Here is a 17,160-nt window from a genome sequence, read left to right on the forward strand (position 1 = left end):
GAAATTAAGGTTTTTCAGGAACACATTTCAGGATTTGTCTCCATGGGGATCAACGGGTTAAAGGTCAAAATTGCAGTTTCAGTGCAGTGTCAAAGTGTTCTACATGATCCCAGCTGAGAAATATGGGTCTTATCTAGCAAAAATTTTCTAAAAATAAAAAATGTGTATATTTTTTTAAACACATGCTCGTCTTGCACTTGCTCGATTTCCTGCATTACGAATTCATGTAGGAAAGGTCATGCATTAAGTAGGGGGAAATACCGACCCAGGGGTTTGAATGTGCAAAGAAACACAAACGCCCTTTACAAAAAAAAGGTGAAACAATGTTGAACGACTTTGAAATTGAAGGAGAAATTAGTTTTTTGCCCTACTACCTTTTTGAACTGGAATACACAAATGATTATGTGATTGCGTGATGTGTAAAGTTGTAGATGCAAAGCTAGTACAAGATGAGCATTTTTGGTTAAAGTATATCGATTTTTTTGTTGTTGTTGTTTTTTGTTTCCTTATTCCTTGCCTGGGACCTTTGAAGCTGCATTGAAACTGCAATTTGGACCTTTAACCCTTTGATCCCCAATGAAGTCCACCATATGGAGAAAAATCCTGGAGTGTTTTCCTCAAAAACTTCTTTTTGACTCAAGAAAGAAAGACATGAACATTTTGTATGACATGGAGGTGAGTAAATTATCAGGAAATCTTAATTTAGTAGTTTATTAAACATTCAGAAGCCAAATGACTACAAATCTGCATGGCGAAGAAGGGCTTCTGTCACTCTAGTAATCTTGATTTTATTTGTGATGTAACATATAGGGCTACCCTCAACTAAAGACTTTTCAGGTCAACTAGTAGTCGTTCATTTTAAGCGTTAGTCAGCTATTAGTCACACATTTATTAATAAACCATGTAAATAATTGAATACATAGTCTAATAAGCGCTCAAGCGCATGCAGAAAAGCTTGCCATGGCGCACCGGCAGATACAATAAAAAAACTGCAAGAAGACTGCATTAACGTTTTAATAATTTATTGATAACCTAGTGCTTAGAAGCCACAGTAGTGGATGTGCTTCGATTATGTAATCCGTATGAAACATGCATCCGAGACTATTAGTTTTCTATTTAAATTGGTTAATTTAAAAGTAAACATTTCACTCTCTATAGATGTTTTTCATGTCTGTATGGCAAGTTTATATGGAGTTTCGAAGTTTCACGCTCAAGAGATGGCAGAAAGCGCATCTGCTTTCATTATTTTAGTGCAACGTTTCGTTGTTACTGTGAGTGCACACAAATAAACAGTCTTTACAGATTCGAAAGATGTATTACTTTTATCAGTATGACCAAAAATGTGTATTTTAAGAGCAAGTGACCGCACTGGCGCCTCGTGCAGTAAGCGCACTACTGTTCAGCTTTCACACTTCGCACACATTTGTATAGCGCACATTTTTATGGCTAACATAGATTGAGCTGCCATGAAGAGTTTCTACTACATACATCTTTCAGATGAAAAACCACATTTGAGGTCTGAATGATAGGTGAGCATTTGTCCTGCCCGATGTACTATATTACCACATTGACCAGCCGTTAACGATCTGTCCATCACGGACTGTGTGACTTCAAAAATTAAAAAAGTTTGGTTCGTTTTGGCTAATGGTTAGTTTATTATTAGTTTATTACCCTCTTCTAGAAGAATATTTCAAGAAAAGCCTAATTATGATTCAAACTACAATATTTTTTTAGAATATTGTTAATTTTAGATCCACTGACCAATTTAAAATACACTTCACCAGGGTCATGTTTTTAAATTAGACTGTGCATTAAAACGCAAACTGTGTAAATGACATTAAGTCAAACTTTCTTTTAAATCTTGGGTTTTGTCCCAAAGGCTACCTTGTAAATCTCTTTGCTCTGTTTTACTTTAGTTGCACAGCCAATTATGAAGCTGAATCATTGAGTCTTTACGTAATCGTTATAATCCTGCTGGTCTCATTAGACAGACCTGCTGTGTGTAACTTGTGATTCTATAAAAACAATCCCTACTCCCTTTTCCACACGGCCTTTAAGTGTTCATTGATGGTCTCGTGCTATTCAACAATCTAAATTCTCCAAAACCCACCTAAAACGCACACAAGCCCTCTTGCCTGTGTAGACACCAGCTCTCCAGATGCTCAGACAGAACCAGGGAGCTTGTGAGTGACGTCACAGCTCTTGTATCTGGCATGGATTTGCTCAAGTTGATGTCAGGGCTTTCCGTTATTAGTCTGTAACCTCCTTCATGCTTTTTCATGATGTATGGCTCATATATACATTGGAAACTAAGCTTTTTTCCCTCCTTCCACTTGGAAGATTTTTCTCAGTGAGGTTCTGCTTAGTGTCCAAGTATGAATAGATGTCACAAATTTCCATCCGACGTAAATATTGGCGAAATCGGAGGCGGTCTAGATTTATGGTGGTTTACAGTAGAAGCGTGTGGCGTTATAAACACTTGCATGACAGGTTGGATTTTTGCCTAGTGAACTGTTCTTTTTTTTTAATGTACCATCTACTTTTTTTTATTAACCAGGGAAGCCGTGACAACATGAGTGTTGTTCTAGTATGTTTCCCCAATGCACCGAAGGTATCAGAGGAGGCTGTTAAGAGAGAGGCCGAGTTGGACAAGTTCCTGGAGGCTCGTGTTGAAGGTAAGAGGTTGCACTTGTTAATTTGTCAGCCAGTTTTCTGCATTATACTAGTGTGATGGAAATGCACATCTTGTAATTCAAGAAGTTCTAATACCAGACCTTAGCGTCGGTCATGGGGTTCGAAATTACTGTTTGGATTGCAGATCTCCTCTTCTCCCTCTGGTTCTTCTCTTTCAACATTCTGGCATGTTCTAAAATATCTGGAGGCTCGTAGGGTCTTTTCCTGGATTGGGAATGTATTAATTCTGAAAACAATTCTAGTGTTTTTCCATTTGACATGTAGTTAGGACAGCTGTGATGAAACCTGTTTGGCGTTCTTCCTCTGGCTGGATGTTATTTTTCTCACACTGTCTCTCTAAGTGGGATGGTTGATCCTGTGCCTACATCGTTCTAAGGTTTCACGGCAGCAGTCACGGCGGAGGAAACGCTCCAGGCTTCCATTAGCAGTTTGTTGCCCCACATGTGTAATGTGGTTGTCTCTCTCTGCAGAAATCATGGAGAAGTCAGGGGAGGAAGGCATCCCAGATCTAAGCCATGTCATGCACAACCTTCGCCCTGAGAGCATCCCCAACCTGCCACCGGGAGGTGGTCTCGCTAGCAAGTAGGGGTTCAAAATTAAGTTACATTTACATTTTCATATAACATTTATGCTGATCAGAGCCATTTTTATAATTGCCCTACTATTGTATCAGGAGTGGTAAACCGCAGACACATGGCAGTGCAATATTCTTTTGATATCTGGGTCATGCTAAAAACAAGTGATTTATTTAGTGTTGAATATTTAAAGCTGTAATAATTTGTTGTTAAAATTTTCTTTGAAAATAAACATTATTGTGCATTGATGTTCAGGGGTAGGTGATATTGATCCAATACCTTTTTTTACTGTCAACTTCTGTTAATATTAGTCATGTATTGATTAATATTAGGTATTTAGTTGTGCGTGCAAATTTTCCATTTTTCATACTGTACACTGTTAGACACTGTTGTGATGCCTAAATTCACTCCATTTTATTTGTCATTTATTTAGACACAATTGTATAGAGTTTTTTTCCCCCCTTCTTTTTTTTTCTTTTGTTTAATCTCAATTAATGGTCATAACATAACATTCTGGTATCGTCCACATTTTTTTATTATTTAGATATGAAAATGATACACTACCAGTCAAAAGTTTTTGAACAGTAAGATTTTTAATGTATTTAATTGAATTTGTAATGTTTCCTATTTAAAATAACTCTTTTCTATTCGAATATATAAATGTCAAAACGTCATTTACTAAATTTTGTCAATAGAAAGCACAATATATGTAAGTAAAGTGTCTACTTTTAAGGTTTCGAAGAATAGTTTTTGGAGAATAAATGTCAAAATTTGGTTGAAATAATGTTACATTGTCATTCAGTGTAACACAATATTATGTAAAAATTCTAACAACATGCTTATTTTGACTTGTACGTATTGAAATGTATAAGAATAAGGGAGCATATTAAATTTTATTGTGTTTAAAAAAAAAAAAGGCAATTTTTACAAATGTAAAATTACAACTAATTAGTATTTGGGTTGAAAGTAATTTCTCTTTTAATATGTTATAAATAGATTTGTGTTGTACATATGCCTGACAAGATTGTTACACTGAATGGCATTTTATTGCGTGTCTTCTGTAAATTAGGGAGAAATGTATGATATTTATTTTTTGCGCACAAAAACAAAATGCAATTAAATAAAGCGGAAAACTTTTTAATTTTTGGGGGGAAAAACAACAATTTAAAGCAGGATTACACTCACTGTTTTTATGCCTAAACCCCTTTTTCGTCTTTGACCCATGAATATATAATATAAAATGTTATTTATTCCTGTGATCCTTCAGAAATCATTCTAATATGCTGATTTGCTGTTCAAAAAACATTTTTTTTTATTGTCATTATAAATATTATAAACTGTTGAGTAAATATTTTTTCATGATTCTTCGAATAGAAATATCCAAAGATCAGCTCAAATTTAAGCTTAGCTGTTTTCAACATAATAATAATAATAATAATAATAATAATAATAATAATGTTTTTTGAGCAGCAAATCAGAAAATTACAATGATTACTGGAGGTTCATGTGACTGGATTAATGATGCTAAAATTCAGCTTTGAAATCACAGGAAAAAAAGGAATTTTAAAATATATTCAAATAGAAAACATTTATTTTAAATAGTAAAAATATTTAAGATTTTACTGTTTTTGCTGTACTTTGAATCAAATAAATGCAGGCTTGGTGAGCAGAAGAGACTTCTTTAAAAAAAAAAAAAAAACATTAAAAATCTTACTGGTCAAAAACTTTTGACTGGTAATGTATCTTTTTTTATAATGTTGTTATTATATAATACGTAATATTAGATTATATAAATATGAATGTGAAAGTTAACTGAGAATATTGATTCCAGGTGTAAGAATATACAGCACAGGTGAAAAAAAAATATATATTTTGGGATTCAAGAAGTAATTACCCCTGCTATATAATGTGTAGATAAAGTGATATATTAAATTATATAAGTATTTAGGTGAAAATTAACATAAAAATATTGATTCTTGGTGCAAGAATATATATACAGCTAGAAATATCAATACATAGGTATAGAGAGTTAATTGCAGTGCTTAATTATTACCCTCCTTTATAATGTGTAAAACAAAATAATGCTGATTTGAGCCATTTTGAACATCTGTGGTTTTAAGAGTTCTGTCTAATCTGTCTTCTCTCCTCTTCCAGACGTAGTGTAATTGAGGCCGTTTACAACAGGCTAAACCCACACAGAGAAGAAGACGGGGTGAGTGTTTCCTCGCTGTTTTGATCTCATAAGAACAGAACAAAAGGTCACTTGAGTCTTCTTGCTTAGACTTAAGTCCATCCATTTACTCATCATCATACAGTACTTTAAATGTATAACACCTGCAAATATTTTGACTTAATGTAGGTCTAGGTGACGCTACCATGCATACATTTACTCCCTCGATCATTTGAGAGTGATACATTTAGCAAGTGATTAGCAAATGTCCTACTTAGGGAAGCATAACTGGTACTCAGAGATGGCTTTATAAATAGGGCAGATGTAACATCCAAACCCTACTATCTTTAAAAGCAGTGCCTCTGCATTTAAGATGTAAATGCAAGGCTTTTTGTGCAGGCCTTGGCTTTGTTTGTCCGTCTGTGCTTGTGCCACTCTGTGACGGTTTGTATTTGTATGTCCGCATCTTGGTAATGCTTACTTCAGCGACTTTATTGCTTTAAGACTTGCGAGAAGAGACGTGTGTGACAAGCACCTGCATCTTTTGTACCCTCGCGCGCACACACAGACGAACACACATTCGCCACCGCTTACTTTATCGCTCCTCAATCGTGCTGCTTTCTAAATGAAAAGGCAGTGTAAGCTCATGGCCAGGTGGCCCGCTCTTAGCAGGGTCTCTTAACCTGCTCTGTCCACTGACACTGGCGTCTTGCACCAGGACAGCCAGGGAGGAGCAGCCGGCGGTGAGGAGGAAGAGGAGGGCAGCTCCGCCACCGCCCACCTGCTGGAGGCGCTGCGACAGTTCCGGATCAGTCACCGAGGCGAATACCGCCAAGTGCTGGAGCAGGCGCTCTGCACTTATCGACTGTCCTGCGGGACAGGCGGCGCGTCACGGACCGACCCCAAGGAGGAACCTCCCTCGCCCCCGCCGTCCCCGGCCACTGAACCCGTCACCTCTGAGGAGGGACAGGACGAAGCCGCTACGTCACCGTCTCTGGACAAGCTCTCTGGCGCCCCCACTGCATGACCCTATTTAGTAACCCCCCTAAACCCAGCCCTGCTATCGAACCCCCTTTCCCCAGACCTGCTCTCTGGCTCAGATTGCTAGGTTGCTTTTGGCAATCTTCCTCCTTAGAGCACTTCCAGTGCAGGTTTTTATGAATTCGTAATAGCACTTTGGGTGTATATTTTGTGTTTGTGAGCTCGGCAAACAGTAGAAGTCGAATACAGGCGAAGTTTTGCGCAGAATTCTTATCACTAAAAACCTGCTCTGCAACTGCAAGTGAGGTTAACCTTGGCATATCCCAGCTCTGTCTGCAGTAAGCACTTTCTCATATCTCTGCACTTAGCCTAGTGTTTTTAAAATGAGACATGGAGGTGTAATCTAATGAAGTGTTGAAGGGATAGTTCACCTAGACATGAAAATTGTCGTCTACTCACCCTCTTGACGTTCTAGACTTAAATGACTTTCTTCTATTAAACACAGAGATATTTCGGAAGATCTAAGGGTTTTTTTTTCTTTCTTTTGTCTAGTTTTTTTTTCTTTTTTGTTTTTGTCTTGATTTCTTGTCTTTTGTTTGTCTCTTTTTCTTGTTTTTATTTTCTTTTGTCTTTCAGTTGTTTTGTTTTGTGATCTATTTTCTTTTGTTTTAGGTTTTGTTTGGTTTATTTTGTACAATCAAGGACTTTAGTTGCAAAGATGAAAAACTTTTTTTTTTTTTTTCTTTTGTTTTGTTTGTCTTTTTTGTCTTGTTTTTTGTTTTGAGTTTGTCTTTTTTGTTGTTTTATCATCTTGTTTTTTTAGGTTTTGTTTAGTTTTGTTTAGCTTTATTTTGTACGATCAAAGACTTTAGTTGCCTAGATTTATCTTTTTTCATTTGTTTTGTTTTTCAGGTTTTGTTTAGTTTTTTATTCTTTTGTTTTGTGTTTGTTTTTTTTTCTTTTGTCTTGCTTGTTGTTTGTTTTTTGTTTTCAGTTTGTCTTGTTTGGTTTCGTTTTATCTTTTCTTTCTTTAGTTCTTTTAGGTTTTGTTTAGTTGCAAAGATGAAAAACACTTCTCTTTTTTTCTTTTCTTTTTTTGTTGTCTTGTTTCTTATTTTTATATGTTCTTTTGTATTTTAGGTTTTGTTTTAGCTTTATTTTGTAAAATCAACTTTAGTTGCATAGATAATTTTTTTTTTTAGGGTTTGTTTAGTTTTTTTATTCTTTTGTTTTGAGTTTTTGTCTTGTTTTTTATTTTCTTTTGTCTTTTGCTTATCTTTTTTTCTTTTGTTTTTTTTTGGGGGGTTTTGTTTAGTTCGCTTTAGCTTTATTTTGTACAATCAAAGACTTTAGTTGCTATAGATAAAAAACATTGTTCAAAATATCTTTTTTTGTGTTGTGCATAAGTAAGTCATACATGTTTGGAATGACATGAAGGTGAGTAAATAATTCATTTTTGGTGAACTGTCCCTTTAGGAAGATTTAAATACTATCACACACCCCCAAATGATTTGATCATCACCATTTCACACCCAAAGAGTTTACCCATGTAAGTGGTTAAACGTTTAAAATAGCAATGGTCTAAGTGGACAATCTGGGCCGTGCCAAGAATACACACAACTGTTTGCTCTCGTGCCATGCGATGCATGTGTACTCCGTATCCTGGGTTGTCTCGTGGCTGATCATAGTTATAGGATATTAACGTACTGTAGTAAACATCAGGTACAGCTTCTATCATGCTCTTTATGTAGTGTGCTTGTGTGTGTGTGTGTGTGAATCAAATGTTTGAAATGTGAGATGATTAACTGATCAAAAGCAATTCTTTCACCATTTAAAAGGGAACTCAATGCTGTGTGTGTATCTTCCTCTCTCTCCATATCTCTTTCATATTGGTTTATAATATGAGCTGACCTCTCGAATATGATTGTCCTGTGTCACAGTTAACTACTATCCAGGTGTGTCCTTGAGGAAGAAGCACAAAATGGAAATGCACTGGCTTTATAAGTATGGACCGTATGAGATTACAGACGCTTACACAATCATTTGTTCTTGCAAAATTCTCTTGTCGCCTGTTGTGCTGATCCAATCAGTCAATGACTTGCAAATGTAAAAGTCATTCATTGAAGGAGACAATACAGACTGCTTTACCTTTAGAAAAACTTGATGCAATCTACACATTAGGCAACGCTGCTACATGATCATTCTTGAATGTTTATACACTGCAGTATTTGCACAGGGCTTCTTATCTCATTCCTATGACCCGAGTTTCTGGAAAGCAAGCTCAATTCTGTCCTTTTGGGTTCTGTTATATCGAAAATATCTGATGTTCCAAACTGCTTTTGTTTTGTGTTTTCTTTGGCGGATTTATCAAGCCATTTGAAGCTGATTACTTTGTTGATTTGGAAGTTAATGCGTAACACAAACTGTATAATCCTCTTAACAGTTAGCGTAAGTGCATGCATAATGCTGCCATTGTTATATTAAACTAATGTTACTAATATACAGGCTCAGCACAATCAGAAAGCTTAATTGTCCATAGAGCAGTATTTGCAGACTTATTTCCAATTTTTTTTTTTTTTTTTTTTTTTCCTGGGCAAAGGTTTGTATTAATTTTGTTTCACGCTGAAGTTCAAAATAAATCAAATTCAACTATTGATATTTGTCTTTTCTCCCATTCATTATTAATATGAGATGACACGCCACACAGAATACTCATAGTCTCATGAGTGCTTTTTATAGCTCTTGCAAGAACTTGTTCACTCATAACTACCTTTCATAATCAGATATGGCTTATGTTCTCACTCATAAGCTTGTTAGTGGAAGTTTGAGGCTTGAGGTAAGTGAGCTTCAAATGTGCCCTAATCATTTAACAGCAGGTTTTAGATTGGGAATGCAATTTAAATCAATAAGAATGTTGGCCAGGCTTTACAGGTCTTTCTCACCCATTTATTTATTTATTTTATTTATTTATTTTTTTTAATAACAATTAATGTAAATGCTCCCAGTTTGGTTTTTGCTGTTTTAATTTTATTGGGTCGTTTTGGCCCACTGTCTACTTTGGCGTCACCTGTAGGTTCAGAGGCACCTACACTACTAGGGCTGGGTATTGTGACCAATTTGGCAATTCGATTCGATTCTTATTTTTATGGTTTCGATTCGATTCGATTTCGATTCGATTCGATATCGATTAGCTATCAATATTTCATTTAAAATGTTAGTTTTGCAGACATGGGATCCATATTTTGATATAAATGCTGGTAACTGAAACTCCCCTACTTAAGTTTATTACTGAAATACACATCTACATTAATAATAGGGTGCACACAGTTGTTTATTTTAAACAACTTTTATTTTAAATGAACACTGTAACAAGAAGTCATAAATATGTGCATCCATTGTACACCATGTAAACAAACTGCAAAATGCTAATTACTGTAAAAAAATAAAAAGACTAAATGTGCAACAGTGAAATCTATTAAGAACTTCAAACATGTTTAAGAAATAAAACATTTTTCTAAATTCAAAACAGGCCCATCATAAAGCCCTTGTCTGCATATACAAAACATTCTAACTGTCCATAAAACTAACAGTTCTTAACTACAGCCTAATCATTTTTGATCACCAGATTTTTCAGCAAAAAAAGCAGCTGATCAACATGTTCTGATCTGATCTGGCAGCTCCTTTGCGCTGTGATTAGATCACCAGCAGTTGAGAAACCTCTCTCAGCAGGAACACTAGTGACACCTTCAGGACGAGAGGGGAATATTCATATCCTCTTACGTGAAGCACGTGCATTAAGAATCGATTCGGGGATTTCCCGAATCGATATCGTTGCGTTAAACTGAAGATCGAATAAAATCGGAGAATCGATATTTTTTACCCAGCCCTATACACTACTGTTTAAAAGTTTGGGGTCTGTATTTGATGTTTTTGAAAAACATGAAAGGTCTCTTGTGCTCACTAAGACTGCATTTATTTAATCAAAAATACTGTAATATTGTGAAATATTGCATCCTTGTTGAATAAGGCTGCGTGTCCACCAAAGTGTTTTTAGCCAGCTAAAAACTCCTAGCTGTGAACATTGCTGAAGCCCTGTTTACACTAGTATGTTTTTGTTTTGTTGCGTTTCAGATGCTATCTTCATCCACACTACACAACCGAAAACTCATGACCATTCATAATGTTATTGTTTACATGGTTGTCAAGGATACGCAGATCAAATGTGGGCATCCATGCCATAAGTTTTCAAAATTTTGTTCCGTTTACACTAAAATGCAACCCAAGAGTTTTCAAAAAAAAAACGGAATCTGTAGCATTTTTGAAACTCTCCAGAGTAGTATAAACAACCGGTGTAACTGTAGCTAAGGTTATGACTTTTAAAATGAAAACGCACTAGTGTAAACATAGTATAAGGAGCAGTGTTTTTCTTTTCTTTTTCAGTTCAGCCACTTGGCTGGTAAGACATGGAATATCAGCAAAAAGTGGTACTAGTATCTGTTTTTGCAGGTAGTTTATTTATGAATATAAAAATGTTGACGCAAAGTACTTGCTCTGCCTCTTGTTGTAAATGATTTTGTTCTGTTATTGTGCTTGTCATCTGTTGCTGTTGTAGCTGCATTGTAGATGCAGGATGTGGCAGTTGGTTGGTGTAGAATGTGTTCTGCCCCTACTTCACTGTAATTGGATGGCTGACTAAAAAGTATAATTTTACCCAAAGTTGAGCATTTTTCAACTCTCAATGGCAAAAAAACGTTGTAATGCTCCTAGAAATTTGTGCCTCTATATACATTTCTGCAAAACGGAAAAAAATGTATCTATATGCGCACATCACTGCAGTTTCCAGTTGAAATGAACACCTAGAGGCAGTTTTTACACAAATATGATTTACACACAGAGTTTTGGTTATTAAAGCCTAATTTTCACACAATTACTTACAGAATATTATGTTATGCCTTTCAAACAATTTTAACATCCTGCGTGATTTGAAAACGGATACTTTTGAGTATGTCGTCTCACATACAGCTTTATATGCATAAGTTTTCAAATTCAATAGGTTTGCTTGGTAGCTCATGTGATGAGGCTTTACACTTGAGAGATGAAGATCTCCGGTACGAACCCATTGAAACTACGTTTCGACAAAACCGCTCAAATCTGCATAAGGAAGTTAAAATTGCACAACTGCATCAACAAATGTGTTTTCATATCACTTTTGCATTTGTTAACACTCGGTTAGGGTTAAGGTAGGGGATATTTCCAACGCAATTGAGCATTAACCTTCTTGACACTTCCTGGATATTTAAATTTTAAACAGCTGCAATATGTACCTCTAGCAGCGTAATAAAAACTCAGCAATACGTGCTTGTACCAACATAATAAAAACGTGCCAGGGTCACATATTGAATATGTTTTAGCGCCACTCTCTGGACATTTCACTTTGAAACTGCCACAAAATGTGCAGTAAATTATGTAATTATGGTGTTGCATAAAAAGCAATTGCCTGATGGGCAGTGCACCAACATAGCGCTGTTGCGCTCCAGGTGTCCTAATTCCTGCCTCACGGACCTTTCCCGATCCCCTCCCCTGCTCTCTCTCACCTCGCTTCCTGTCAAGTAACTGTCCTATCTTATTTAAATCGGCAGAAATAAATATTATCAGTAATCGGCCACTGTTATGATTGGCTGACATAATTGCATAGGAAACGGTATCGAACCCCCCCCCCCCTCGCAAGTATTTTGACAACATGATCAAAATAAAACTGCGATATCAAGACAAAGCATTATGAAATAATTTACTTACCATTTGTGATGCAGCTACATTCAGAAACTAGTACTGCTTCATCTTCAAACAAATGTTTTTTTCTGTACTCTCCATGACACTGTGCCTCGTTTACAAAACAAAATCCTCTGAACGATCCTCAGACACGATCTGGGATGCCATTACGCTGGGACCCCTCTAATATCTATACAAAGACACGAACAAGCTTTTTAAACCAAACATGTCAAAGCAAACATTCTTTCACTCCATTTGACAACAGACTCAAGCTTGTACTCTAAAAAACTGCACGGTAATTATTTTATATATAAAATAAAATGTACACAAACCTGCTTTTACCGAAGAAATGCATCAATTCGATGGCACTTAGAACTGCTCTCTCGACGCAAAATCTCTGCAATAACTCAACCGCTGGGTATGTCTGACCCAGGATCTGAGTAATACAAAAACTACCCAAACATTGGGTTGTTGCATTTGACCCAGGAGCTGGGTAACACAAAAACTACTCAAACACTAAAAAAAATAACCCAAAAGGCTCAACCCAGCATTTGGGTTAAAAAAAAAAAAAATAATAACCTAGGATTTTTTTAGAGTGTGTGGACTGTCTCAGAAAGTAAACGCGCAGCTGTATACTGTATCCAGTGTGGACAAGATAGCGGCAGTGATTTTAATTTCTATTTGCTTTTGATGCGTCGCGACACTCTCATTCAGCGTAAAGAATTGTCAGTAATTGAACGCCAGTGAATGGAGCCTTTAGTGAGAAGATGACTATTTGTCAATGCCTTGCTCTGGAGGCAGTGTTTATGCAAACGTCTGCACCTAGGTGATTTCACCGCGTACCTCGGATCCAAAAGAGCCATTTTTAAAAGTTTATAACATAAATGCTTTTTTTTTTATTGATGATGAGGGCATTTTAAGTTATGAAACTTGAATACTAAGACCTCTTCTAAGTCAAAACATCAATGGAAGTTTGGTGTCCAAAGGCGCAAGCCTTTGGAGGGGAAAAAAGCTTTGGTGGACCAAAAAAAATTAATAAATATAAAAATAATCTTACTGACCCCAAACTTAATTTTTTTTCCCTATCAGAACTATGTCAAACCCAGTCCGTGCTTCATTTTCTGTTCTAGAATTCAAAAATGAGGAAATCATCCTTTCTCTCCTTTTCTTGTCTTGTGTTTCTTTTCCATCCCCAGTTCTCGCTAGCGAGTGTTTTACCCTCTTTTTAATTTTTCTCTGTTTGCTCATTTCTTTTCCTTTCTTGTTTTCTCCCTGTCACAGAGCGGAGGTGACCTGGACGACCCCTGGTAGCCCCGAGCAGCCAACGGCTTCTGAATCCACACGAGAATGTCCTCAATTCACACAAGAAAACCCTTGCTCACACTTTTTTTGGTTTCAATTCGGAGAGCGTCATAGGAAATGTTAAACAACGAGTCTGGGAAATACATACGCTTGTTTTTTAAAAGATGAGAAAACTACAGAAATGTTATGTTTCTTTATTATGATTATTTTTTTTTAGAACTGCATTGTATGGTAGAGAGATTCATTTTTACTTCCCCCCTCACCCACCCCCTTCCCTCCTGAAATCTGTGTCAATTACGAGCAGTGACGCGACTGCTCGAGCAGAAGTTGCTGGATGCTAATTTGGAGGCGTGAACTCTGAACTCAGCTGGAGGAGGGCAGGGCCAGCGAGCTCTAAGAGGGACCGGGACCCTCGTTCAGCCGCGGCTCTCTTTGAACCCCTTCACACCACGCATGTGCAGCTTTTTGGAGGCATGATCTCAGTTCTCGTTCACCGTTTCTGCCGCCCTCTACTTTAACCCTGCGACTCTTACAGGCTCTATCCCACCAGCTGGACAGCAGCCACAGAAATGTAATGTATCTGTTGTGGATTTTTCTTTTTCTCTTTTGGGGCAGAGGCAACTTTCTTCTAGTGTCATTCATTTTGGTGCTTGCTGTTAAACATAAATTAAAAAACAAAAAAATATATATAAGGACGCTCTTGGGACTCAATCTTGACGGCAGGAGATTATATGGCAAACCCGCTCTGAATTTGAAAATGGAGGAGCTTGTCACGGTGACTTCCTTAAAGTCGCCTCAAAGACAGTACGTAAAAAACTGAACTCCTCCGTTTCCTTGTTTTCACAGCACTCTTTGTCCCCTGCTCTCCCCACTGAGTTTCTCCCATCAGCTTGCCTTCTGGTTTGTGGTTTTCTCTAACAAAATGGTCAAATTTCAAATAGTTTCCCCCTCTATTATTTTGACTGAGCATTTTTAAGTTTTTTTTTATTACTACAGATTATATGGCGTAATTGGTATTGTTTGATTGCACTCACATTTGATTACGAAAAACATAAAAACTAAAAAAAACTATATGAAAGAGAAACTATGAGAAGGTAGAGTATTTCTAAAGTGAAACTGCAGAAATATGTATGTGTATATAGCTATATATATTTTTTCTCCTTTAACAGCGGAGTGAAAGAGTGGGAGGGGACGCTCTCTCCTCAGACTGGCTGATAGGTACTTGAATATTCATTATGAGTGGTTCTGATTTATTTTTTTATTTTTTTGTAATCCTTAATGTAGGATTGTTTTTGAACCGTGCCTGTAAAAGGTGAACCATGCTGTAAGGGTGTACTTACAGGACAGTCGGCTATGAATGAATGTACCCCTTATTCACACTGATACACAAATACGTATACCTTCACGCACCCATTTGTACATGCTCATGCGTAACACTTTCATATGTGCATTTATTTGATTAGCCTCATCATATACATTCACATTCTTACTCCATTTTACTTCACATGTGAGGTTTTTTTTCTGTTTTTTTTTTTTCTGCGCTGTGTGATGATCGGACACAGACATGCTCTGGAGGCCTTCTTTTCTTCCTCCCTTTTTCGTTTATTCATCGACTTCACCTGCTCTGGTGTGTAGCTTTAAAATGAGTGTTTAATTGAATTTTATGAGATGATGATTGTTTATGTATGTATATATATTTTTGCAGTTTTCCCCTCTTCTGGTACACATAACTTGTAGCCATATGCTGGAAAGCTTCATTTTAAGATGAGTAGATTGAGTCCGTTTCCAGTCGAGATGGTGAAGAGATATATTTTGTGCGGTGAGTGCTCAAGGACATTCATTTGCGTTGTGTATATCGACAATTATTGATGCATAGAATAATTGAGACAAAGTATTTTATTTATTCCAAGCCTGTTGGCTTAAGAAGAGAGGGTTTCGCCAGAGGGGGAAACTACTGTCCCGTGTGTTTTTGGAGAGTGTGATCGAATTCTCTTACTCTCACGTCCTTCCTCTATTTCTCTCTGATTCTCTCTAACCACCCGACGAGCCTATGTAATGAACGTCCCCAGTATGATGTTGTGATGTTTCAGTAGCAAACAGTGAATATGATCTGTTCTCCTCAATAAAGGATTGCTAAAGTTTGATGTTAACACGATGACTTGCTTGTGTTTTAAAATGTTATCTCACAATGTTCCAGGAGGGGAATGAAGGATTCACATCTGAGTAGGTGAAATTATTCATCATCTCCATTCAGGAGGACTCCATATGTGTTAAAGCTATTTTCTGTGGAAGTGTGAGACTTCTGATTTATTTGTGTCTGACTCTGTAGAGAACAACGGTGAAACCGTCCACTTCCAGTAGTAATTTTTTTTCCCATTCTTTTTTTTTTCTCCCCGTAGGGATGTTTTATACAACATTACAAATGTTGATTTTTAAGCAAGAAAGTGCTTAAAATATACTAAAATAAGTACTATTTTTGTTTTTCAGGTGCAAGTCTGTGCTTAAAGAGATTCACCCAAAAATGAAAATTCTGCCATTAATTTGTCATCCTCATGTTGTTTCAAACCCATAAGATCATCATCTTTGGAACATAAAGGTTCCAATGAAAGGTAGTAAGGACATTGTTAAAATAGTCCATGTGACATCAGTGGTTTAATCGTAGTGTTATGGCACTACGAAAATACAAAAATAAGCAAAGAAAGGAAAAATAACTTTTTTCAACAATTTTGTCTTGTTCATGAGAGTACCATAACATATGCGTGTGGTGCTGCTGTTCTGATGTTCGGACTGACACAGAAGAGATGAAATTGTTGAATAAAGTCGCTATTTTTTTTTTTCTTTGCGCACAAAGTATTCTCATAGCTTCGTGACGTTACGGTTGAACCACTGACATCACGTGAACTATTTTATCAATGGCTTTACTACTTCTCCGGACCTTGAATGTGGTAGTACAGTTGCTGCTGTTAATGCAGGGTCGAAAAGCTCTGATTTCATCAAAAATATCTTAATTTGTTTTCCCGAAGATAAACGAAAGTCTTACGGGTTTGAAACGACACGAGAGTGCGTAGTTAATGACAGAATTTAAATTTTTGGGTGAACTATTCCTTTAATGGTGAAAAGAGCTAAATTCCCATGGAACATTGCAAATGACAATCAAAAGGATTGAAACATATGAAACTTTTGATTTAATGAAAGATATTGATTGTAGTAAATGGAAACCATACAGCTTAAGTTTATTACAAATAGGTGCATCTGCAAAATGTTAATTATTTTACCAAAATTAGAGGGAGTGTACAAAATGCATGTTATTTTTTTATTTAGTACTGGCCTGAATAGGACATTTCACATAAAATACATGTAGTCCACAAGAAAAAGTAATAGTTTAATTTTTAAAAATGACCGCGTTCAAAATTTTACATATGCTTGATTCTTAATACTGTTCTTACCTGAATGATCCACAATGACTTTCCAACAATGACTGTATGATTTTGAGTTCCGTCTTTTTACACGGAGGGACTCATAATCAACTAGTACAGAAGGTTCAAACACTGATGCTTCAGAAGGAAAAACCATGCATTAAGAGCTGGGGGTGAAAACTTTTGAACAGAATGAAGATGTGTACTTTCTTATTTTGCCTAAATATCATATTTTTTCATTTAGTTCTGCTTT

General features: G+C 36.4%; 1 protein-coding gene across 1 annotated transcript in view; it reads left to right on the forward strand.

The window, feature by feature from the left end:
• ppm1bb (protein phosphatase, Mg2+/Mn2+ dependent, 1Bb) overlaps positions 1–15,641 on the forward strand; it is a 40,461-nt gene extending 24,820 nt beyond the window's left edge. The window contains exons 3-6 of the mRNA XM_073828154.1: positions 2,558–2,675; positions 3,165–3,276; positions 5,424–5,481; positions 13,471–15,641. Of these exons, the coding sequence (XP_073684255.1) occupies positions 2,558–2,675; positions 3,165–3,276; positions 5,424–5,481; positions 13,471–13,500 (318 nt within the window). The 3' untranslated portion in view covers positions 13,501–15,641. The remainder of the gene's footprint in view (positions 1–2,557; positions 2,676–3,164; positions 3,277–5,423; positions 5,482–13,470) is intronic.
• Positions 15,642–17,160: the final 1,519 nt, after the last annotated feature.

Source organism: Garra rufa, chromosome 22 (genome assembly GCF_049309525.1).
Source record: "Garra rufa chromosome 22, GarRuf1.0, whole genome shotgun sequence".
NCBI classification, from domain to species: domain Eukaryota; kingdom Metazoa; phylum Chordata; class Actinopteri; order Cypriniformes; family Cyprinidae; genus Garra; species Garra rufa.